Source organism: Podarcis bocagei (assembly GCF_964188305.1).
Source record: "Podarcis bocagei genome assembly, chromosome: 8".
Lineage (NCBI taxonomy): Eukaryota > Metazoa > Chordata > Lepidosauria > Squamata > Lacertidae > Podarcis > Podarcis bocagei.
This window is the reverse complement of record NC_138133.1, coordinates 84,395,845-84,421,122: the sequence shown is the minus strand read 5'-3', so window position 1 is coordinate 84,421,122 and position 25,278 is coordinate 84,395,845. Positions and strand designations below refer to the sequence as shown.

The 25,278-nt window shown below is 42.9% G+C and overlaps 2 protein-coding genes across 6 annotated transcripts in view; one reads left to right on the top strand and one right to left on the bottom strand.

Moving 5' to 3' along the window:
* Nucleotides 1–4,365, bottom strand: part of LOC308592809 (solute carrier family 2, facilitated glucose transporter member 5-like) — a 56,497-nt gene extending 52,132 nt beyond the window's left edge. For both annotated transcript variants that reach the window (XM_081204682.1, XM_081204686.1), the window contains exon 1: nucleotides 4,312–4,365. In XM_081204682.1, the coding sequence (XP_081060808.1) occupies nucleotides 4,312–4,314 (3 nt within the window). In that variant the 5' untranslated portion in view covers nucleotides 4,315–4,365. The remainder of the gene's footprint in view (nucleotides 1–4,311) is intronic.
* Nucleotides 6–24,484, top strand: LOC308592842 (solute carrier family 2, facilitated glucose transporter member 5-like). Of its 4 annotated transcripts, XM_081204768.1 has the most exons (14): nucleotides 6–120; nucleotides 3,099–3,232; nucleotides 7,142–7,307; nucleotides 9,093–9,188; nucleotides 9,751–9,893; nucleotides 10,666–10,790; nucleotides 12,485–12,637; nucleotides 13,143–13,268; nucleotides 15,615–15,802; nucleotides 17,759–17,869; nucleotides 19,890–19,991; nucleotides 21,620–21,695; nucleotides 23,904–24,031; nucleotides 24,253–24,484. In XM_081204768.1, exons 3-14 carry the CDS (start codon nucleotides 7,209–7,211, stop codon nucleotides 24,424–24,426), a joined length of 1,521 nt encoding a protein of 506 aa, XP_081060894.1. In that variant the 5' UTR covers nucleotides 6–120; nucleotides 3,099–3,232; nucleotides 7,142–7,208; the 3' UTR covers nucleotides 24,427–24,484. The 4 variants fall into 4 exon arrangements, with proteins under 4 accessions (XP_081060894.1, XP_081060895.1, XP_081060893.1 ...); XM_081204769.1 differs by lacking the exon at nucleotides 6–120 and having other exon boundaries at nucleotides 3,002–3,232; XM_081204767.1 differs by lacking the exons at nucleotides 6–120; nucleotides 3,099–3,232 and adding an exon at nucleotides 4,373–4,507.
* Nucleotides 24,485–25,278: the final 794 nt, after the last annotated feature.

Below are 25,278 nucleotides of genomic sequence, written 5' to 3'. Positions count from 1 at the left end.
TTTAATGTGGATTAATTACTGGTGTGACAAAGCAAGAATAGCATAGTGGCAAAATGAGTGAGTGATGGATAAGGAAGGCACCCATTCAGATCTCATCGAGCTATACCTGAATAATACTAGGTGGCCTTAATGTTCACTCAGCCTCCCCACCCTGACCTCTGCCTTAACTCGTTCATGGGGATAATAATGACTGATCTTCCAGTGTCATCGTTAGACTCGCAGTATAATCTCAGGAACACACCTGGAAGTGCTGTATTCAAATACTATATCTCATGGACCATTGAAAATTTCACATTTAAAGCTATGGAGCTCCTATGAGAATAGTTCAGTTCTTATGCTGGGATGGATTTCTTTGAAATACTAATTGAAAATCTGTATTGATAGGATTGCCTATTGCAAGGCATTATTCCTGCATTTTGATTGAGAAGAAGGGGATCTGGGCAGAGAAGTATCAGTATTTGCTTATTCAATAAATGGAAGCCATATTGGCACAAATACACCTGACTTTTCTAAGTCATCTTTTGTGTTTTGTTCTCTATGCTTGTGCCCATGTTACTCCACTAAATAAAAGTTATTTGTCAAGCTCTTTCGATCCATCACTGGATCCCTCAATCCACCCTTTTTTGATTCATCCCCTTTTGTATCATCCCAGTATTTAGAAATGCCCACCTTAATTCTTCTTATAATATTTTGATCAAGTCCTTATGCTTCAAATTCTCATTAACAACAGAGAACAATGATAACAACACCAGTTCCTGTATGCATATTATGTCCTGAGCTGTGATTTCCCCCTCATTTTGCATTCCTTTCAGTATTTCGAGGGCAATATATGGTTTAGCTAGGGGGACGCAGGTTTAGCTAGGTTTAGCGAGGGGGATGCGGGTGGCGCTGTGGGTTAAACCACAGAGCCTAGGACTTGTAGATCAGAAGGTAGGTGGTTCGAATCCTCATGACGGGGTGAGCTCCCGTTGCTCGGTCCCTCCTCCTGCCAACCTAGCAGTTCAAAAGCACGTCAAAGTGCAAGTAGATAAATAGGTACCGCTCCGGCGGGAAGGTAAATGGCATTTCCATGCACTGCTCTAGTTCGCCAGAAGCGGCTTAGTCATGCTGGTCACATGACCCGGAAGCTGTACACCGGCTCCCTCAGCCAATAAAGCGAGATGAGCACCACAACCCCAGAGTCGGTCACGACTGGACCTAATGTTCGAGGTCCCTTTACCTATATGGTTTAGCTAGAGTCCATCAATGGTTTTAAAATGTTCTCAACATTTCAGCAGTTGTGGTATGTGCGAATTGCTGCATGTGCATGGCACAATGTTTCAGTGTTCATGTGTATCTCTGTACAGCCATGCTCATGGGGGACTTCCATGTCTGACTTCTAGATACGCTTGGGAAGCAGTTAAACCTGAAAGAATGATGACACCAACACACATTTAAGAAATCATTTCTGACAGGGAGAATGATTTACCAGGGATAAGTAACAAAATGATAGATCTGGTAGATTGGGAGAGCTAGGGATTTATGGGGCCAGCAACTAGACATTTATAAATTCAAAGGGGAAAGAACTTCCTGCTCATTCTATGTTCTGAACTTCCAGTTATTCATTGCACCAAGAATCTCCTCAAGTAGTCAGCACTGATAAGCTTTGGGACTTAGGTAGCATGGAACAGATCTATACCCTCCATGTCCCAATTTTACAGGGACAGTCCCAGAATTACAGAAGTCATCCCAGTTTTTCGTTTGATCCTGGAATGTCCTAGTTTTCTTCTTTCTTTCCCTCCATGTCTCATAGAACAATTAAAAGTGGTGTGTGTGTGTGTGTGTGTGTGTGTGTGTGTGTGTGTGTGTAGGTGTAGGTGTGAAAACGGAGTCCTGTTTATACTGAAACTAAAATACCTGCACTAAATGAAGGAAATGGTGAAGCTGGCATATGAAACCCTCCCTATAATTTTGAAGGAAAAGGTCACCAGTCCACTTAAAATTCTTTAATTACAATGCTTCAACAGCCAGCGATTTCTTAGGAATTGTTGGTGGGTGTCATGAGAGGAAAAGGTGTTGCAGTGCAAATCTGCTGTCTCACTAGTACCATTAACTACTCATGAGTCAGGTTGAAGAGAGAATCCAGAAAGTTTATTTACTGCAGTAAAGTGTTTCAGTGGGATCACTCCACAAAGGCTAGAACCCCCATTCGGAGGTCAGGGATGGGGGTTATTTATAAGCTTTTGCCACAAAACATCACAATTTTCTCCAATCATATGCTTTCTCATTAGGTAAAGATAAAGGGACCCCTCACCATTAGGTCCAGTTGTGGCCAACTCTGGGGTTGCAGCGCTCATCTCGCTTTACTGGCCGAGGGAGCCGGTGTACAGCTTCTGGGTCATGTGGCCAGCATGACTAAGCCGCTTCTGGCGAACCAGAGCAGCACATGGAAATGCCGTTTACCTTCCTGCCGGAGTGGTACCTATTTATCTACTTGCACTTTGACGTGCTTTCGAACTGCTAGGTGGCAGGAGCAGGGACCGAGCAATGGGAGCTCACCCCATTGCGAGGATTCGAACTGCCGACCTTCTGATCGGCAAGTCCTAGGTTCTGTGGTTTAACCCACAGCGCCACCCGATTACCTCATTCAAAAAAAAAGCATACAAGCTGTTGTTAGCCAGAACTTATTTAGTTACATTTCATTTTAGTGTGCCTGTGCTTCTAACATAAGCATATTCGTAGCTCAGCATCTACTGTGCACAAGCATAACTTAGATACATTTTGTAGCAAAAGCTATTGTGCATCTATTGCGCTTTGTATTGTGTATGCTGTGAACCTGCATGTATTGTGATTTTCACTTCTCTCTTTTATGGGGGGGGCTGCTTGCAAAGTAAGAAGCTTTCTCAGCAGTTTCTTAGCAGTTTCTTAAAGCAATAGGCTCCTATAAGTTCCTTTTAATTGCAATATCACATTTTGGGGGGGCACAAAGTCCATGCCTTATGTTTTGAAAGATGTCCTCCAATTTCTCCAGAATGTTATTTTTTCTTCCATTCTCATGGCACTTAAGCATTTATCCAGAATTTTTGTGGGTGTTTGGTTTTCTTTTCTTTCTTTTTTAGCATACCTTATTGTTGCTGTTCAACCCAAGCTTTCTGATGTGAGAAGACAACGTGGCAGTTACCTCATGATGTCTTCCCCTGGGAGTTAATTCAAGCATGGGCAAACTGGGAAGGCTACATGGTGCAAACCACTGGTGATATATTTTGTAGAATGAAAGAGCACTTGCAAATGTATTTAGCCATTTCAAAGGTAAGGAAACTGTAGGAACATCTCTCCGAGAATTTCACCCAAATGTTCCCTTCCTGTTGACAAAATCTGATGGTGGATACGTGTGCCTATATTGTGCTACGTGAAAGATAAATGAATGTTTCTGCATCGGTAGATGATAAAACAGAACACAGAATTGTGTAAAGTAAACCGGTAGCAGAATAACAGGAAATGTCAGGTGAAAGTGTGAAAGAATAGTGGTTCGGACTGAAGCATATGCATAAATCCCTAGTGAGAGCCAGTGTGGTGTAGTGGTTAAGTGCGATAGACTCCTAATCTGGGGAACCGGGTTCGCTTCTTCGCTCCTCCACATGCAGCTGCTGGGTGACCTTGGGCTAGTCACACTTCTCTGAAGTCTCTCAGCCCCACTCACCTCACAGAGTGTTTGTTGTGGGGGAGGAAGGGAAAGGAGAATGTTAGCCGCTTTGAGACTCCTTCGGATAGTGATAAAGTGGGATATCAAATCCAAACTCTTCTTCTTCTTAGTGTGAGGAGAGAAAATGATCCATTTTCCTCCAAAAGAGCCCAAAGAATCTGGGGAACTGTGGTTTCTTAAGGGTGCTGGAAATTAGACATGTGGGGTAAACCACAGCTCCACAGCTTTTTTTTTTGGGGGGGTGACTATGAATGTTCTTCCCTCCAGTCCAGATAATGATGGACTCAGTCTACCACTTAGAGAAGCCAGGGACATGTAAGTTGAATCACAACAGTAATGGGGGGTCCTATAGGCCTGGGGAAGAGCTATGTTAATACAGAACAGCCCAAAATAAACCAGTAATACCAAAGGAGGAGAGGAAAGAGCTGGGAAACTCTTTTTTTTCTTTCTTCATTTTATCTACAACCATTGGAATCATAACACCAGAAGCCAGAAGATCTGAACAGAACCATCCTATTAGTGCCTACAAAACAACAACAATTGACTTTTTTTCTGATTCAGCAGGAAACAGAATTCTAGTTCTATCGCCCCAGCAACTGTTCCAAGTTAAATTATTGTTAGAATACAACCATAGAGCAGTCTCCTTTGTCAGGAGAAAGCTTAGGTCATCTCAGCTCCCAACTGTCAACAGCTTATTGGAACCTTCTGACATCCATCCCCCTGATTGGATCTCGCAACACCAATAGAGTTCTGAGTGCTTAAAAAAAAAAATTAAAATAGGAATTGACTCTGTTCCTCCCTCCTCACCAGTCTGGGACCACTGTGGTAAGAAGCATTTGTTTTGTCTGTTTCTTCTCCACATATTGGGCAGCAGGGGGTGGCAACATTTGTGCACCTAATTCCACTAACCCAACCATTGGTATGGTGGCCTTGCGGGCCTGCAGAACCCTGCCTGGTGTGATCCAGCATGGAGTGTCTACATGTGGGCGTCTCATGGCCATTGAGGAGCCAGTTGGTCCTCCATGCTAGCTAGGAGGTCAGATTCTAGGTGTGCCTGCTGAATTGGCCTATTGCAGGCAGGCCTGGGGGGTGGACTCTTCCTGGGACCAACTGAGGTCAGCAGGTTTCACTTGGGTTCACTTGTCCAGTATTTAAAATGGCCTACCCTTGCTCCTGCACACAGTTTCCTTGTCGGATCTCTCACTCACTCACTCACTCACACACACACACACACACTATGTTGTTGTCATTATTGTGGTGCATTTGACCTTGTTGTGGACATTGTTGACCGCCATATTTAGGGCTGGGCAGGAATCTCCCCTTGGACCAATCAGCCTTGTCTAGTGGGTTTTACCTACCTCATAGCAATCATCAAAACTTTAGTGGTTTAAGCATTGGGTAAGCCTTAGTCATGGTTGATGGGAGGCTGTATCTTCTGCCTGTCCCTGCAAAGGGTAAGGGGTATCCTGATAAATGGAACCAGGAAGAACTGCTTCTATACAGACACCCAGGTGAGGCAATCCTCAACATGGTGATCCAACGGGGATGTTCCTACTTGATATAAGTCATAGGACATCACCACTTTAGGGTTGACTCCAATAATCAACACATCCAGCAGGTAGGCTGGATGAAAATGGTTATATCCAATTCCCATGCCAAACCTCTTACATCAATAATCAATAAAGCTGTGGCCTTATTTGACCCAAGGAAGTGGTTGTCTTGCTTTCTGCACATAGCAGGCAGTGTGGGTTGGTGATGCTTGTGCATACACATTTGTGGATTCTTGCTTGTTTGTCCTTGAATCCTTCCATGGTGAATACTCTGCATTGGGTGGGGAGACTGCCCATAGAGAGATTCCATCTGTATCTTGTTGTTTATACAATCAATGACATGGGCAGGTCTTGTACTTTCTCCAGCTTCTGTCTGAGATCATGTCAATACAGTCGTACCTTGGTTTTCAAAGGAATGTTTTGGAAGTTGAACAGACTTCTGTTCAACTTCCAAGGTACAACTGTATATGTTGAAGGAGCCAAATGTTCAAGGACTAAAGAAGTTCTCTCCCATGGTCAATGCAAGTGATTTGATGATGACCAGTATAGTGGTAAATTTTGAAGCGCAGATGCTCATCATGGCAGATCCATACTCATGTCCCCAAGGAGACTCCAAAAATGCAGCTTAGCAGTACTCAATTTATTAAGAGTTGTGTGATAGCACTCCAATGGATATTCAGCTTCTACAACTCACTGAGCTCATTCAAAATACATTCAACCACAAAAAGTGCAAATTTTAGTTTTTCATTATAAATGTAAACAAGCTTGCAAAGAAGTGTTAAAATGTAGAGTGCTATCTGATGACGAAACTTATCAAAGTACTCTGCATCCACTTGATTATTTTCATTTTCATTTTCTTTTTTTAAATGACTTTTTATTCAAAATTAAAACAAAACATATTATCCAGACATATCATCCATATCCCCCTCCCATTTTTCTCTAAAAATGCTGTTTTCTGCATGTTACACTGTTGTATAAATCCTCAAACTATTTAGCTGATTATTATCAATAAAAAGTTTGTGAATGTTTATTCAAAGCCAGCCAAGGAGTCCAGTTCGCTTTGTTGTGTCTTCAAATACTTTGTAAAGTGTTCCCATTCATCTTTAAAGTCACAGTTATCCTTGTCCCATAGCTTGTATGTCAGTTTTGCCAGTTCTGCATAATCCATCAATTTTTCTTGCCATTATTCTTTAGTTGGGGTTTCTTCAGTCTTCCATCCTTGTGCTATTAAAACTTTTGCGGCGGTTGTCGCATACATGAAGATGTTTTCAGCTTTTTTGGCAAATCTTTCCCTACAATCCCTGATAAAAATGCTTCAGGTTTTTTAACAAAAGTTAAATGGAACATTTTCTTCAATTTGTTGTATATCATTTCAAAAAAAAAATTTAATTACCTTACAACCCCACCACATATGATAAAATGTCCCCTCCTTTTCTTTACACTTCCAACATATATTTGAACTAGTTTTGTCCATTTTCCCTAACTGCACTGGTGTTGTGTACCATCTGTACACCCTCTTCATGTAATTCTCCTTCAATAGGGAACAATCTGTAAATTTTAAGTCAGTTTTCCATAATTTTCCCCATTATTATTTTCTGTATACCGATTTTCTCTAAGATCACAAACTTCACCTCATTCACTTGACAAAGCAAGGAGGTTTCATCAGTTATCCTGGTGCATTTGCCAGATGACACAAACACTTCTGCTCTGAAGAAGTCCCAGAGCTGCAATCCCCTGTCCTCCTCCTCCATTACACCACAGGTGATGACCCTTAGGTTAGGTTAGGTTGTTGTTGTTTTGTTGCTTTTAATGATTTGGGCTCAAAGGAAGAACTTCAAGTTATCACTCTGGAGCTAGGTGCTGGGAAATAGGGTAAGTCCAATAGGGTAACTTTCTTATTCCCCAACAGGTGAGTGTGTTTTCTGACTCTTACACAAGAAAACACGAACCAAGGAGATGAGAAAGCCGGTGCAGAAATGGAGAGAGAGGTGAACTCAGAGAGTTTTGTCCAATCCACTTTTCAAGAAGCCAGGAATAGCAAGAAGAATGTAGGCAACGCAGCAACCAAAAAACGGGTGAGTGAGAGTGGAGTGCTTCGTCCAATCCACTCCCTACAAACCATGAATAAAAAGGATACAACTGATCCATCAGTCACTAAAGGAGCAATCTTATGCACAATGAGCAAGTTGATTTAAGTTAAGCGAGCATAAATTTACATCAGAACCAGACTCCATTAATCAGTGGGGCTAGTGCCGCTCTGCTTAAGCCTGGCAGAGGTAAAACAAAACTTTAAAATAGTGTTCTATGCTGTGTTCCCAGCTCACATGACCAAGCTTAACATGCTTAAGATCAAACCCAAATCCATTCTGATTCCACCTCCCCCACCCCCACCCCCAGAATACCATTTTTGAGGACTTACTCCAGCATCAGTTCAGCCAGCTACAGTTCAACACACCTGCCTCATGCAGTCATATGCCTATGACAGTTGAACACTGACAGGGGGTTGGACAAGATTATCTTCAAGATCCCTTCCAATTCTATCCTTCTATGTAGGTGCTTTTGATTACCAGTTGAGCATTTTTAATGGACTCCATATATCTATTCCATATCTATTCCGCATGGACTCTATATATCTATTCCAAAGAATAGGCACCTCTGGACATTAGGTCGACTCCTCTGTCATAGAAATTCATAGATCTTCAAGATAGGGGTGTAGCTTGAATTAATCACAATAAAGGATACCATCGGAAATCTGTATTGCATAGGTTGTCAGCATCGCCCTAGAGCCAGTGCACCAACTGGACTCATGCACCTCAACCCCGACTGGGCTAGGCGAGCTGGGAAGCACCGCCAGAGACCTCCTTCTCACAGGAAACGGTCACAGTGCTGTGGACTCACAGCTCAGAGCTGAGAGCACCGGATTCACTGTCTCAATAATACAGTCGTTGCGCAGCAGAGTTTTGCAGAGTCTTGCAGAGTATAAACCACTCGGAGAGCAGCTCTGTAGAGTATCTTCCTTTTATTCTATAACTACAACTATGATACAAAACTATATACAGAGCTGAATATTCTAAGCATAAATCAATGCTACACTGAGAGTCTGCAGCTGCTCTTAGCAGCAATCTTATCTCTAGGATCTCTAACACTCTCACTCTCTCCGATACACTGACTGACTGACTCTCTCTCACACACACAGATATGTTACTGGGCAGAATAAGTAGATAGGCAGGACACGCCTCCTCTTCTCTGTGTAGAGTCAGCAGAGACCATCAGGAGATGGTCAGGAGATTCTTGGGTATGGGAGGGGTGAAATCTCCTCATAGGTAACATATCTATTAAGCGTGTGGTGCCTAGCAATAAAGGACTACTGATAATTGAAAATAAGCAGGACTCAGTTTAGCATTGTGGTGAAATAGTCCATTAAAAGGAAAGGAAAAGGTTTGGCATATAATATTGCCTTCTCCCACTCCCATAGGTACCCACCTGCTCCTTGCTATGCTAACTGGCCCTTCAGAGGCAAGTGATGAGAGAAAGGGCTTTTTAAAAGGTGGAGCCCCCTTCATGAAATGTTCTCCCTAGAGAAAGTCTCCAGGCGGTGTCTACATTATGGCTGCTTGTGTTGTTTAGATTTAATATTTTTCTTTGTTTCTAATTTTGTCGTAGTTTGAATTTTAATGAGGTTGGAAACCACCCAGAGAATTCAGCTAACACTTGGTACAAAAGAATGCATTTATGAAGCAATGTCCAGGTGTCAGAGCTATATATTTATTCTGTCTTTCCATTTAGGATCTTATTAGTGGTAAGTGTACTTAATTAACAATGTGCAGTCTCATCCCAGTATTTGCTGCTCCTTCCTGTAGGACCTGTCCATGGTGCTGATTCTGGTAACGGTTGCTTCCTGTCTCATACCTATGCAGCATGGCTACAATCTGTGGGTACTCTACAACACTGTTGGGGTAAGATGGCGCTACAGCAAAGATGGCTTCAAAAAGCAAAGGCTTTTGGCCCTTCAAAAAGCAAGGGTCTCAGTCCAATATACTAGAAGGAGCATCTCCACCCCCATCGTTCAGCCCAGACACTGAGGTCCAGTTCCAAGGTCCTTCTGGTGGTTCCCTCATTGCAAGAAGTGAAGCTGCAGGGAGCCAGGCAAAGGGCCTTCTCGGCAGTGGCACCTTCCATGTGGAACACCCACCAGTCAGATGTCAAGGAAATAAAGAACTACACAACTTTTAAAATACATCTAAAGTCACCCTGTATCAGGAAGTTTTTAATGTTTGACTTTTTATTATGTTTTTATATGTGCTGGACGCTGCACAGAGTTGCTGGGGAAACCAGATAGGCAGGGTATAAATAATAAAACTATTATTATTGTTATTATTGTTGGCGATAGGCCATGTAGCTCATTGTGTGCACTGACTGGCCATGGCCCCCCTGAATTTCAGCTAAGTCCCAAGCTCTCCAGGTTTTTTGCCATGTGATCTGTGGTGAGGTTCTAATCATTATGTGCTTATGTCCTAGCTCCTGCCTAGCTTCTATAACATAACAAGACCTGAAGAAACAGATTTTCAGATTACCCTTCTGTCTATCACCGTGACTATGTTTCCACTCGGAGCCTCCTTTGCAACCATTCCTGCTGGTTGGTTGTTAGATAGATTTGGCAGGTATAGAGATAAACTTGAGACTTGTGATCTACATGTCCTAGTATGGCAGGGTGTGGTGATGGGAGAATGTTGCTGACTACAGCCCCTCTAAACCCCTTTATAACATCTTATAAAGCTACAATAACATTATCATTCCTCTTGTTCATTCAAGCAATAGGGTGGGATTTCAGAGATAGAAAAATGCACACGTATTTGTCAGATGACATTTAACAATTGTTAGACATTTCATGGAGGGATATGTAGCAGTCAGAAACACAATAGGATCTAGTTAGGGCCCTGGAGACCTAATGGTAGCTAATGAAGCCTTGTTTTTAGGAGGTGGGTACATTCCTTCTGAATTCAAGATCATCCTTTCAATGTGGTTTCATTCAATTATGTACCTAGGGCAGGCACCTAAAGATTTTTCCAGGTCAGTAGTAGAGCACATGCCTCCATTAAGAAGATCCCAGACTCTCCCACCAGTTCCCCCAACTAACAAAACTTGCCTAGCATAGTCACAAATATTAGTTTTCTAGCCCTTGTGGAAATTCAGTGTGTCCTGCAATCTTTGAGATATCTGATTTGGTAGTAGGAGTTTTGGTGCCTCGTGTAGTTCTTTCTCCCTTCTGCAAACTATGACAACCAAAAGCAATTGTCCCAAAAAACCCCAAAACCAAAACAACAACAACAACCCTGAGGACTCCCTTGCAGTTCCATAGTACCTCCCCTCCTTTGCTCTTTAGATGGTACGATATATTCCCTACCTCACTGCTCCATTTCACTATCTTTTCAGGAAAGTTGCACTGTTCATAACTAACCTTTCAGCAATTATATTTGCTGTTGTGATGACATTCTCACTTTCATTACATAATCACGGATACATCATCTTTTCTCGTCTCTGCTCTGGAATAAGCACAGGTGAGTCAGGATCTAGTGCCTTATATTTTAAAAAAAGCTAAGGACACCTGGTCAGAAGTCAGCCTGCAATTTGTGCCATTAAGCTGATTAGATCAGGAACACTGAAATTTGGCACCTGAAAAAGAGCAGGAGAATAGGTCCTTGCACCCTCTGTGCTGTTGTGGGTGAGAGAGATTCTTTCATGAAGCAGTTTTCCCAGGAGTCTATGACTGCCTGTACCACTGCTGTGGGATCCATTAGACAGCCCCCTACACATGCACAGTTTATTTCTGGCCACCGTGCCCCCCTCCTGGTTTGCTGCTTCAGTGCCCCAGTTGGTTTCTCCTCAGCAACAATTCCTTTTACATCCCATTCATTTAGCCCACTATGATAATTTCTCTCCTTCTCAGCAAGTCCTTTTACAGCAATATGCTCTCAACTTGGCTACAGCAGGTTAAGGAGGCAACTTCACCAGATTTTGCCACAGAGTTTGACAAGGGTACTCAGGTGCTTATGCCTTCAATCACTGAGCAACCCGTATCTGCCCTCTTCGATTGATTGCCCCACTTTCCAGATATGGGAATATACAATGAAAGATGCCAATCAGTGTAAATCTGACTCTGCTCTCAAATGTGTACATGAAGCTTCTACATTAGCTATTAGAGCCTCAGTCTCCACCTCTGTTTTTTCCAAGGCAGTACTATTTTCAATTGAAGATGTTCTAGGCTATCCAACTCAGGACCCTGACAGAATCCAGAAACCACTTCTAAAACCTTCCCATGTCCTTGCATTCATCTCTGACTCACCTGTGGACTCTGCCCAGTCCTCCTCTCATGCAATGGCTGCTGGAATGGTCACAAGGAGACACCTCTGGCTAACTGACAGGGAGGTGGATGCTTCCTTGTGTACAGGTTTAACCTCTATGACCTTTGTAGGCACTAAACCTTTCGGAGATGTTGCCCTGGAGCAAGTCCTAGCTGAAACCAAAGATAAGAAGTTGATGCCTTCTCAATGAAGAGATGATTACCATTATTCCAAGTATCCCTTTTTGCCCTTTAATTCCTTCCAAGAGTCGCTCCCATGGGTGCAAAGGGACCTCCCACAATTTCCTCCCACTATGTGCAACACACAGCTTTCCCAAATCTATTCTGGAGGATTGAAAAAAACTATAGGAAAATATTTTCCGGGGCATCTGTTGACATTTCTATTCCACCTTAAGGAGCAGACATGTGGAACTGTTGTGTGCCACATGTCTGTTTACATTCCAGCACAGTATGCTGGAAACTTCCGTTGTGTATAGCTTTTGCTTTTCCTGTTCTCTCTGAGATGACATGAGAGAGAGATGACATGTTTCTTTGTCCTGATTTATGATTAATAAATCTGTAGTTGTAGTATGCTTGCACAAGCCTCACACCTATTCTGTGTGCGCAGTTCTCTCTGCTGATAGCATGCCCTGGCTTTGAAGCCCGGGTCACTGATTTACATTGGAGCACGGGCCTTGGAAGGAGACATCTGAGCTGGGCCTTGCCCGTTGGCCTCTCGGCCCTCTGCATGTTGACAACAACATTGGGGGGGGGGGAGAATTGGACAATGTTCAGTTGTGCACATTGTGCTTATGGGATGATTTGCATAGTAATTTGTTTAATACAAGCCTTAATAAATAAATCATGTCACATGCATGTTGTGTATTACCATTTGAATTTCTATATAACCAGGAATATGCTTCTGTGTTGGCCCTCTCTATCTTGGTGAGATCTCCCCTAGAAGCCTGAGGGGAGGCATTATCATGATGTACCAAGTGTTTTATTTGTTTGGTTTCCTCGTGGCTCAGATACTTTGTCTTCAAGAAGTCTTGGGGACGGGAAAAGGTAATTCAGTGACATTAATTATTTGCCTTATAGTATAGCGGAGGGGAGTGCTGCCCAGGATTTTGTGGAAACCAGTTTTGTAGATAACACTATCCATTTAAAAACCACAATGGTTTTTGGATGTGCTTGCTTTTAAAATAAGTAAGTGAGTAAGTAAGTAAGTTTCTGGTACTCACCATGATGTTGTTACAGTAAGTGCCACACTTTTAACATGTGGGAGGAAAAGCTGCCGGTACTGCAACATTAATTTCCCCAAAATGAGGAAGGACTTTTTGGCCTGCCATCTTGATTCAAAATGACATCTGGCATCCACATGTTGACTAAGGTCCCCCAACTTTGAAACCCTCATGCTGAGTTTGCTGATTATGTCTTGAAAGGCATCCAAACCCACAGAGAACAGAATGACCAACCAACCAACAAGCCCCTTTCTCAAACATATGGTAGATAGCATCAGATGGAGCACTGCTGTTTCTTCACCTTATCTTCATACTATCTTCTTCCACAGGCTTCCCAACTCTGATAAAACTTTTTGGTGTTATGCCATTTCTTCAGTTGCCTCTACTGCCCTTCTTACCTGAAAGCCCTCGGTACCTACTCATTCAGAAGAGGGATGAAGAGAGCTCAAGGAAAGGTATGATATGTTGAATTGCACTGGGACCTCTAAGTGTGAGCACCCTACATAGCTGTGCAATGTCACCCACTACTGGCTTGTCCCATAAGGTCTCGCCATTCTAGCAGCCTACGCGGTCAGTCATAAGAGCCCACTAACATCCATTTCAGAAGAACTACATATGAGAAGTATGAAAAACATGTTATGTAAATGTTCATTTGTTGTATACATAAATTTATTTATTGCATTTATATACTTAGTACCTTTCTGTCAGGGCAGCCAAGGCAGTTTCCAGTGTTTAAACACCGAAGCAAATAAATGGTATAAAATGTAGAATTGGGCCAGGGTGGTGGAAAGAAGGACAGTCTCTCTGGAGCCAGCCATGTTGTTGTTGTTGTTGTTGTTGTTGTTGTTGTTGTTGTTGTTGTTGTTGTTGTTGTATTTATACTCCACCCATTTGGCTGGGTTGCCCAAGCTACTCTGGGCAACTTCTAACACAAATAAAAACACAATAAAACATCAAACATTAATAGTAACAATCTGATCCAATATTAAAAGTCATAATAACTTTAAAATAAACAACTTATATCAAACAAAGCAGCGTTCAACAATCCATCAGAATCTAATAGTTAATCAGTAAAATTAAACATCAACAAATAATAATTAAACCGTTTAGACCACAATGAAGAATTATCAATCAATAAATCAATAAAGAGCAAATCACAATGCATAAAATACCGCAGAACATGCAAAACCATGTAAAAGGATCATATTGGGATCCTTTGCCTGCCCCCATTGCACTTTTCTTCCTTCTTCCTTCTCACAGTGATATGTTTGGCCATCATATATTTAGGGCAGTACAACTGGTTCTGCTGCACTGGGTGCCGAGCCAGTGGGGGAACTTCACTTTCTACATCTGTCCATTGGGAGTTCATTGATCCCTACTTTCTGCTACTGTTTCTTAACCTGTTTCTGGTCCAGAAGAGGACCTCTCCTCTCTATCTCACAGCTGTGATGCTTATTCAGGATTCTTAGGTGTGGTGCTCTGCCAAAAACTCTTCAAAAGTTCACAGTGCCGGATGATCATCTCTGTAAGCTTGCTGACATTGTAAAACAACTCTGAAAGGTGAGACAGGACTTACCCTTGCAGAAACCGTGTTGCTTCTGCTTCAGCAAAACTTGTTCTTCTACATGCTTGATAATTTTACATTTAATGTTTCTTTCCAGTCTTCTATGAACAGGTGTTAAAAGAACCACAATGATAAGCATTTGGAGTGATCAATCATGGATTTACTTATGTTGTTATGTTAATATAAATGAATGTAGCACTTTTCAAATCTGGCTCCTTTTCACATTCCAACAACATGGAGAGCAAGATAAAATTTCTGCAAGAAATGGGGCCTTTAGAGTGATGGCCCGAATGCTTTGGAATTTGTAGGACTTTATAAAGGCACTTTATACCCACATAGTCATCAAGGCAGTATTAGCTTGGGTTTTAAGTTTTGTATGAGGATTTCCACTACTCAGACATGAAGGAATCCTCAGCTGACAAAACTTTTTGGCCACAATGACAAATCCTCAAGGTAACTAGAGATTCCATCATTTTTGTTGACCTCGCAAGAGAGCAAGGACTCCAGAGCAGTCAAGCCTCCCTCATGTTGATCCACAAATCCCATGTTTCCAAGTAAAGGAAATAATATATTTGATGATAACATGCACTATGACCAATGCCCCTCCTCAGCACTGTCTACCAGGCATTCCAGATGCTGTCTTCTGCAGCCTTTGCACTGGGTGGGCAAATCATTAGCTATCTTTGTTGCTTAACAGTTTAATTGTATTCGGATTATGAATGTGTTTATTCAGCAAAAAACATATCAGTTCATGAAGGAATGGACCACTTCTAAGGGATATATTTCCTGTCCCTTGGAGTGATGACCTCTTTCCCCCATGATTTTCTATCATTCTTAATTTTTCTAGTAATATGCTCCTCAGATTCTGTTTATGCCTCCCTGCCTTTCTTTTGCTAAAGCTTCTGCTCTGCTTTTGTTTTTCTTATTTGGACATGACTTCTATTTTCCAAAACAAACTCCCCCCCCTTTTTCTTTTACCTTGAAATGCTTCCTTTATTGTATTCATTCACGACAGAGGCATCCACTTGACCTTGGTGGTATATTTACTGCTCTGCAGTGAGCATTCTGACTTCTGTATTTATGGCATTCAATGGCTCCCAAGCATTCTGGAAAGATTTCACCCTCTTGACTTCCTTCATCCAACTTTTCCTTTGTTACCAGCCTCTTCCTTTTTTCTTCTTATTTAGAAAGTACCTCTATTGAAGTCTGATCCTCTCTGCCTCTATTCTTAACATAGCACTGAAGAAACTAAGGAACAGAAATGATGTGGAGGATGAGATTGAAGAGCTCCATCAGGAGGACATTGTTGAAAAGTCAGAAAAGAACATGAAACCTCTTAAACTGCTATTTGCCAAAAAACTGCGAAGGCAAGTCATTGCCATAATTGTCTTGATGGTTGGACAACAGTTCGATGGCATCAATGTGGTAAGGAAGGTTGAGCTAGGCAAAATGAAGGCCCCTGTTGTACATACAATTTAGAGGCTGTCATACGAGCTACCACTGTTTGTCTCTATGGATGGCCGCATTCTTTGCCCCTGTTCTGTTTTTCAGATGCTTCTCCAAGTGTTAGAAATATCAAACTCTGTAACACAAGGAGAGGGAAACTGTAGGCTTGTGGGTATTGTTGGGACTCCAGCTCTCATTGGCGAAGCCAATATGGCCAGTGGTCAGGGATAATGGGAGTTCTTGTCCAAAAACACATGGTGGGCTGCAGATTTCCCACTGCTGCCCAAGTAAATGGTCTTGCTCTACAGGAAAGATGGCATTGCTGAGGGGTAAAGGTTCCAGAGGGACGCTGTGGGTTAAACCACAGAGCCTAGGACTTGCCGATCAGAAGGTCGGCGGTTCGAATCCCCACGACGGGGTGAGCTCCCGTTGCTTGGTCCCTGCTCCTGCCAACCTAGCAGTTCGAAAGCACGTCAAAGTGCAAGTAGATAAATAGGTACCACTCTGGCAGGAAGGTAAATGGCATTTCTGTGCACTGCTCTGGTTCGCCAGAAGCGGCTTAGTCATGCTGGCCACACCGTACACCGGCTCCCTCGGCCAATTAAGCAAGATGAGTGCCGCAACCCCAGAGTCGGCCACGACTGGACCTAATGGTCAGGGGTCCCTTAACCTTTACCTTTAAAGGTTCCAGAAGTACAGAGCGCTGAAGTCATTGGGGTAATCCTGAATGGTGAGTCATTCAGGGTTATTGACTGACATTGTTTCTTAAATGTGAATTGTATTCTCGTTAACTTTTCAATAATTCAAAAATCCAAGCCAAGTGGTGGAGATAATCTGTTGGATGGTGCAACAAATTTTTGTTGGGGGTGTCCATTTATACCCTGCCTTTTTCCCTTATGAAACTCAAGGCAGCTTGCAGATACAAATAAGAGAAGGTTAAAAATGTTATATATAGCATAAGAACATTACATACTATAAGCTAACGTTACCAACCTGTAATACTGATGCAGAGCTGAAATACCCTTATTAAATAATAATTACCTGAATCAGCAAGGCTTGGACACATGCAAAAGGTTGCATGCATGCTCTCAAATGGAATTGGGAAAGATGCTCTAAGAAAGGGATATTTATGCTATTCCATTGAAGGAGATGATTCCCCCCAAAAAACTTTCTCAACTATCAGAGAAAAGCAAGACTACAAAATAACCACAAAATAATCCAGCTACATGAAATTGTTTGATCAATCACATGCCAAAGTACATACATTAGAACTGCAGCAATTTTGATCAGACGTATACCTGGTGGCAAATCTCAGTAGGACCTGATTTTGCAAGGAAGAGATCCAAGTCAACTCTTCCTTATCTTAGAAGGGCCTGTTTCTAGGGAATAGCTCTCTTCATTTCCAACTAGGATCCTCTAATGCAGAGCTTTCCAAACTGTGTGTCACGGCGCATTAGTGTGTCGGCTGCAGTGTGTAGGTTCGTTGCGCCAATGTGCCCCACACTCCTCCTGGGGCTGGAAAGGGAACAGGCAACCCACCAGTTTGCTAGTGAAACTGAAATTGGTGTGTCACAAAAAGATGCATGGCTAAAAAGTGTGTCACCAACATGGAAAGTTTGGAAAGCTCTGCTCTAATGTGTAGAAAAGCTGTAGGGAGATGTGAATTTTCATGCCAAGATTACATGTCCAGCAGACTGCGGAAAATTTGGAAATGGAGGGGGATGCCAGGAAAATTGCAGCTCTGAAGCATAGGATATGATACTTAAAGAGTCGAGACAATTATAGAGATCATGCTAGATTAGGGGCAGCTGATATCCAAGGTTCAGTGCAAAATACAAAGAAAGTCCTGCAGAATTGGGTCGGTTATGTATCTTTGTCAACATTCTTTTTCTTCCATTCAGATAAGACTTGTAATGGTATGCATCTTCTTTTCAGGCATACTCTTATGCAGAGAGAAACTTCAGAAATATAAATATGGGAAAATATTCATCCCGATTTGTGACAATAGCAGCCACCACTTTTTTATGTATCTCAGTGGTATTTGGGGTAAGCATCTTCTACCTCTTTCTCACTAACCTTCTAGATCTTGGAAATGCATGCAACATTTTATAACTATTTTTTGCCAATTTAGGTGCCCCCCTTTCATAAAAACCACAAGAATTATAGTTTTACATGAGTTGTCTGAGTATTATTTTGAAGAGCAGTCCTACATATTAGCATATACTACCTGGCTTCTTGGAAGCTGTCCGAAGGGGTTTTTAAAAAATCAATTTGCAAATTAGTTTAGAATTTGAATTTTTTGTTTAAATAAAATTTGAGTTGGTGAGAGCAAGGACTCTTACCTTTGTGCCTTTTGTTTTCTAAGGAGAATGTGCCTTATTTCTGTCCTACTACCACAGAATTTATACTTTCCAAATACGAAAAAGGAAATCAGTGCTACACCAGTTTAGGGCTGTTGTATAGCTATGTCCAAAAGACTGCAATCTATACACCCAGGATAGTTAACATGGTGGTCTCCTGAATTTGTTAGATTATAACTCCCGTCATTTCCAATAACTGAACATTCTGACTAAGGCTGATAAGAGATGTAGTCCAACATCTGGAAGCTAAACCATCTCTGCACACTTACTTTACTGTTAAGTCCTGATTTCTTTGAGTAGGTATTTATAGGCTTTCACTCAACTCCTTATTTAAGATCCTTGACACTCATGTATACACACAGTTGTGGCATACTCTCCTTGCTCTGTTGTTTTTACATGGATTCTTGCTTAATGTAAGCTTGTATGTGAACCTAAAGAGTAGTCCTGATCTTTTTGTGTGTGTTTTTTTTAAAAATATCCCAATATGTTTCTGTGTTGCCACGTGCTCTCTACATTTTGATCTGTAATTCTGATTCCGCTCCCCTTCCCCCATCATAGAATCATAGGTTTGGAATGAGCACAGAATATCATCCAGACTGGCCCTTGCAATTCATAACTTTCTTGCACAAACATTCACTAATCACAGGTAGGTAGCTATGTTGGTCTGCCGTAGTCGAATCAGGAATCTCAAGACAGAGGAAACCAGTAGAACATTTCAATCTCCCAGGACATTCTATACAAGATCTCAAAGTAGCTGTCTTATTACAAAAGAATTTCAGAAATAGACTGGAAAGGGAAGTTGCTGAATTGTAACTTATTACCAAACTTCAAACCATGGAGAGACCTGGTCTGAATAGAGACATTGGATTCTTATCTCATTATACAAGATAAAGCTATTTTTAGCCATCACACCCCCTGCTTTATCATGTAATAACAATTGCAGTCGTTAACAGTCTTCAACAGGTTTACCACACCTATCAGCCAATCACCCATTCCCACCACCCTTCTAAGTAATACCCTTCCTCACCCTCTCACTATATATAAGGGTCTGGTGACTTCTGTTTCAGTGTATCACACGAAAGCTCATACCAATAACAAATTTAGTTGGTCTCTAAGGTGCTACTGGAAGACATTCACTAAAAAAATAAGAAGAAACTCTAAAATGCTAGTATAGCAGGACGTACCTTTGTTGTTGTTGTTGTTTAGTCGTTTAGTCGTGTCCGACTCTTCGTGACCCCATGGACCAGAACACGCCAGGCACCCCTGTCCTCCACTACCTCCCGCAGTTTGGTCAAACCCATGCTGGTAACCTCGAAAACACTATCCAACCATCTTGTCCTCTGTCGCCCCCTTCTCCTTGTGCCCTCCATCTTTCCCAGCATCAGTGTCTTCTCCAGGGAGTCTTCTCTTCTCATGAGGTGGCCAAAGTACTGGAGCCTCAGCTTCACGATCTGTCCTTCCAGTGAGCACTCAGGGCTGATTTCCTTAAGAATGGATGCGTTTGATCTTCTTGCAGTCCATGGGACTCTCAAGAGTCTTCTCCAGCACCATAATTCAAAAGCATCAATTCTTCGGCGATCAGCCTTCTTTATGGTCCAGCTCTCACTTCCATACATCACTACTAGAGAAGCCAAATTGATACCTCTTCAGCATGTCTTATTCCTCTATATGCTTAGTAATTTTATCTTTGTCTTTATATTCTTTAGATTTTTATTACTGATTATAAGGGGCGCAGGTTTTCGCTTCTCATTGGCTTTGGTGTGAGCGGTTTCATCTGTGTCCTGTTAACTGTGGCCATGGAACTGCAGGTTTGTAACTGGTGGCATTTAGAGCTGAGAATCGCTAAATGGGCTTTCCTCTAGCCCACTTCCCGTATAACACACACTATGTACCGTATTTTCCGCCCCATAGGACGCACTTTTTCCCCTCCAAAAATGAAGGGGAAATGTGTGTGCGTCCTATGGGGTGAATGCAGGCATTCACTGAAGCCTGGAGAGCGAGAGGGGTCGGTGCGCACCGACCCCTCTTGTTCTCCAGACTTCGCGCTGCTCTCCACAAGGCGTGGGAGCCCTGCGCTGGGCTCCCGTGGCTTGCGAAGAGTTGCCTGCATGCTGAAGGCTGGGTGCGCTGAGCTCAGCGTGCCCAGGCTTCGCGCAGATCTCCACAAGGCGCGGGAGCCCGGCGCTGGGCTCCCACGGCTTGTGGAGAGTTGCCTGTTCTGGGGGCTGGGGTTGGGGGAAGCTCGGGCTTCCCCCGCCCCAGCCCTGTGCCTGGGGAAAAAATTTTTTCCCCTTTATTCCCCCCCCAAAAAACTAGGTGCACCTTATGGGATGGTGCATCCTATAGGGCGAAAAATACGGTAACAGCTCCAAAGCTAGTGGGGAAGCTGGCAGTAGACGCATCAGAACATTTCCTTTCCCCAAAATTATGTATAAAAGCTGAGGTGATTTGAAATGGCTGTACTGTTGGTTGGTGCTTCCAACACCTCTGTTGTTTAGCAGTGAGCAAGGAAGTAAAATCATGGAATCCTAGAACTATAGAGTCGGAAGGGACCCCCGAGGGCCAGCTAGTCCAACTCGCTGCAATGCACAGATCTGAGCTAAAGCATCCATGACAATTCACCATCTCAACTCTGCTTAAAAACTTCCAGTCATGAGGGCTCAAATTCAAATGTTGGCAGGTATAATTCAGCCTCCTATGTTTCTATGAATGGATAAGAATGAGCATAGTCTCCACCCTGTGAACATTACAGTGGTACCTCTGGTTGCGCATGCTCCGAGTTACAAGCTCTGCTAACCCATTAGTAGCCACTCCTGGTTGCGAACTTTGCCCCAGGATGCAAGCGGAAATTGCGCACCGGAGGGACACATGTGGCGGGAGGCGCCATTAGTGAAAGTGCGCCTCATGTTACGGGTGGTTTCCGATTCCGAACGGACCTCCGAAACGGATTCCATTTGTAACCAGAGGTACCACTGTACATGGAGGCTGCATTCTAAGATGACAGATTTCACAGGGGCTCAGTTCTTGCTGTTTTGCACTACCCACTGCATTCTGTGGGCCAGAATTTCAAGGAATAAGGGATAGCAAATGGAAAGATGAGTTTTGCTCTTTGACCCAACTCCCAGCAGCCCCAACCAATATGATCAATGGTTAGGGATTATGTGAATTATAGTCTCGCAGCATAATTCTATGTCATGCTGGCCACATGACCTGGAAAGCTGTCTGGATAAATACCAGCTCCCTCGGCCTGAAGCGAGGTGAGCGCTGCACCCCATAGTTGCCTTTGACTGGACTTAACTGTCCAGGGGTCCTTTACCTTTTTATGCACTTGAGGTATATCAAAAAGCAATCAAGCAGTATATAACTTTTATGAAATAAAGGGCACCTGACAAGATCACAAGTACATAACTGAAATACAGTCTACTTTCTCCAACAGAGTGTCATCTCAGATATGGGGTATTTCAGCGTAATCTTAATCTGCATATTCCTTTTTGCACATGGCATTGGGCCAGGTAAGTGCTTAGATGATGCGTTGAGCTCTTTAGATGATGGGGGAGAGATGAATAAGTGATCAATGTAAGTGATCATGGTAGAAAGACACACAGCTATGGGGAGTTGGTAATTCACCATAGAAGGCTAGGGAGTTACTATTAATGTTGCACTCCTCACATAGAGAGAGATTCATGGCTGCCTGTCTGCTGTGTGTGCTGTGGCAACCTGAGTTAGATCTAACTTGAACGTGGAGAAGGTTGTTCATGTGAGATGTGTTGCTGAGACCTGGGTGGGTGAGCTAGGAGAACCTGATCACATCCAGATGTGCCTGTCAAGATACATGATGTAGCATGAGACAGGCTGCAGGTGTTGGGGGGTGATGAAGAGGGAGGAGTTGCTGTGATTCATAGGACACCCATCCATCTTGGAGCTAGCCATGAGAGCCAGCACCTGGCATCAGGCAGAGGAGATAGTACCCTCCACCCTGCCCTCTCCGGTGCAGAAGATGCCATTCTACACTTTGGTATACCAGAGAAGTAAAGACAAGGCAGTGACACAGAGGAAAGTAAGAGCATGTGGTTATTTTCATTTGATATTTTGGTAGCATTTGATACCATTGACGGTGGTGTGACTTGGTGAGATGGGCATTGGAGACATTCTTTTACAGTCGTTCTACTCCTCCTATTTCAGAGCCCTGGGTGATTACCTCTTGGTCCCCTGCCAATTGTGCTCTGATATCCTGCAGGGTACCATATTTTCCTCCATGCTATTTCCCTATGAAGCCATTATGGGAATAGTCATTAGCAGATTTGGGAAGAGCTGTCATCAGTGTAGTAATGATACCCAATTTCCATTTCTCTGTAACATCTGTATCAGGAGAAGTCTGCAAAACCCTGCACTGGCACCTTGACTCAGTAGAGGTCTGGATAAGGATCAGCAAACTGAGTTTGAACCCTGCCAAATATTGTGGGCCATGCCATCCATTTTTTGAAAACCTCTAGGATGGATTACTGCAATGCCTTCTTTCCCAGAGTACCGATGAGGTTGGGCTGGAACCTACAACTAGCACAATAAGTAATGCCCCAACTGGTCACTGGTGCAGTCTTTCACTACTCTGTTACACTGCTACTAAAGGGATTACACTGGCTGTTGTTTAGCTACAAAGCTAAGTTCAAGGTATTGGTCCTGGTGTGCAAAGTCCCATACAGCTTGAGATAAGAATGCCTAAGAGATCATCTCACTCCTTATATACCCATTAATGACTGTGCTCTGAAGGTAGGGACTATGGCGATCACACAGGGTCGCCGGACGTTTAATGGTCTATTGATTCCTGTGCCACCACTGTGCTCTCTTTACTGCTGCCACCAACCAGTTACTCTCTGGTAAAACACTGAGTCCAGTCAGTTGTTAAAAGTGAACAAAAAAACCCCAAGTTTATTTTACAAACATTAACAAGTTTATGGTTTCTCAGATAATATACCTGTCAGTATCTTAACTTTAGTTTCTTCACTGGCCTATACCTTCCTAATACCTTCTGACTGATTATCTCAACTGTTTGACTGGCTCCTCTTAACAAATTCTCTCCCTCTCTCACACCAGACTAGCCGAACCCAACCCACAGACTTACCTTCTCTGTTTCTCCTAACTCCAGACTGTCTTTTCAACAACTCTAATTCTAACTCACTCTCTAAAAAACCCTCTGTGCTTAACCCTTATACACAGCTAACTCTACCCCCTGGGTTCCCATTGGTTAGTCATTTTACAATTAGTTAACTCTTTCCCTATGAACCCAGTATGTTGTCACAGACATAGGAGGGCAAACGCCACAGGGACCTATTGCAAATACCATCTCATCAGGAGGTCTGTTCCATATGATGATGTCTGAATCTGACCTTGAGTGTGGTGCCACCTTGCCTTTGACATCCTCTCCCATCACTCATCAGCAAGGCACCATATCTTGGTTGTGTTTTCGGCACCTTTTGAAGACCTTCCTTTTTCACCAAGCCTTTTAAGTGGAGATCTTCATCCTAATCAGCACCTGTCTTGGTTTTGAAATTACGGGATTGTCTTTAGTTGTTTTTATTGTGGCTGTTTTTACTGTGAAATTGATCTGAGATGTCTCACTGGAAGCAGTAATAAACTGACTCAAGTAAAACAATAACTAGGAAAGATCAATTTTCAAGGGTGGGGGAGTATTAAATTCCTGGAATCCTTTCTATCCACCAAAGGTCCACTTCCATCTGTGCTAGTGGTGGAGCTCTTCCTTCAGTCATCACGATCTTCAGCCATTGTGATTGCACAATTTTTGCATTGGCTCCTAAGCTTCCTCGTAGGACTGATTTTCCTTTACATTGAGGTGAGTGATTTTGAAGGTAATTTTGATGAGGAGTGCAGACTTTGCTCCTTACAACCATTATTCCCCCCAAAAAAAATAATGAGGGGAGCTGGGTGGAGCCAAGAAGGATATATGGGTGTTATGGATGGGTGGGTGGATAGATAGATGATAGATAGAGCTCTACATTATACTCATGTCTGCCTCTTTCTCTCCTTCCCTGCCCCCATTTTCCCCATCTCTAGATACATATTGGGCCCTATAGCTTAATCTTTTTCTGTCCATTTGGTTTCGCCATCTTTGTTTATATATTCAAGTTCATTCCAGAAACCAAAAACAGAACCTTTGTGGAAATCAGGGGGAAAGTGAACACCCGGAATCCCAGGAGGGTACGTTTCAAGATGCCATCGCCCAAGTAGAAACTTGTTAAGCAGCATATGCCGTTTGTTCATTTATTAAATAGGGTTTTTAAAAAAAACATATTCCAAGAGATTTCTTGTGGTTACTCTTAAACTGAATAATGACAATGATGATGTTGCAGTTTTCCTTTTTGTCTGAACACTCCACACCATTTTCAGGCTTTTCTGTGCCATGAAAGTGTCCAAATTTCAGGAAGGCAACAGACAAATACCTCAACAGCTGCCCCCTTTCCAGGTCTTAGTATTTTTTGTGTGTGTGTGAATGTCTTGTGAACAATATTTTGGCTGGGCCAAATTAGATTCCACTCCAGAACAGGCTACATCTTTGTTGCCTTTACTTATTTACTACAGACATGTAGTTACTGTAAGGTAAAGGTAAAGGGACTCCTGACCATTAGGTCCAGTCATGGCCGACTCTGGGGTTGCTGCGCTCATCTCGCTTTATTGGCCGAGGGAGCCGGTGTACAGCTTCCAGGTCATGTTGTCAGCATGACTAAGCCACTTCTGGAGAACCAGAGCAGCGCATGCAAACGCCGTTTACCTTCCCGCCGGAGCGGTACTTATTTATTTACTTGCACTTTGATGTGCTTTCAAACTGCTAGGTTGGCAGGAGCAGGGCCCGAGCAATGGGAGCTCACCCCATCGTGGGGATTTGAACCGCCTACCTTCTGATTGGCAAGTCCTAGGCTCTGTGGTTTAACCCACAGCGCCACCCTGAATTTACTGTAGAGGCCCGTAATTCATCCTGAATGACAGCCCATCACATAGGCTATGGTCACCACTTCGTTCATCACCACAGCACCACCTTGGGGTGAAAAATTGCCTGTTTATCATCCCAGCACCTAGCTGCTA

What these genes read in the sequence shown, in the direction of transcription:
- LOC308592842 (XM_081204768.1), top strand. Translation starts at nt 7,209, where the DNA reads ATGGAGAGAGAGGTGAACTCAGAGAGTTTTGTCCAATCCACTTTTCAA. An exon ending in TACTCTACAACACTGTTGGG is followed by an intron (nt 9,189 to 9,750) that starts GTAAGATGGCGC and finishes CTTATGTCCTAG; the next exon opens with CTCCTGCCTAGCTTCTATAA. An exon ending in TTGTTAGATAGATTTGGCAG is followed by an intron (nt 9,894 to 10,665) that starts GTATAGAGATAA and finishes CTATCTTTTCAG; the next exon opens with GAAAGTTGCACTGTTCATAA.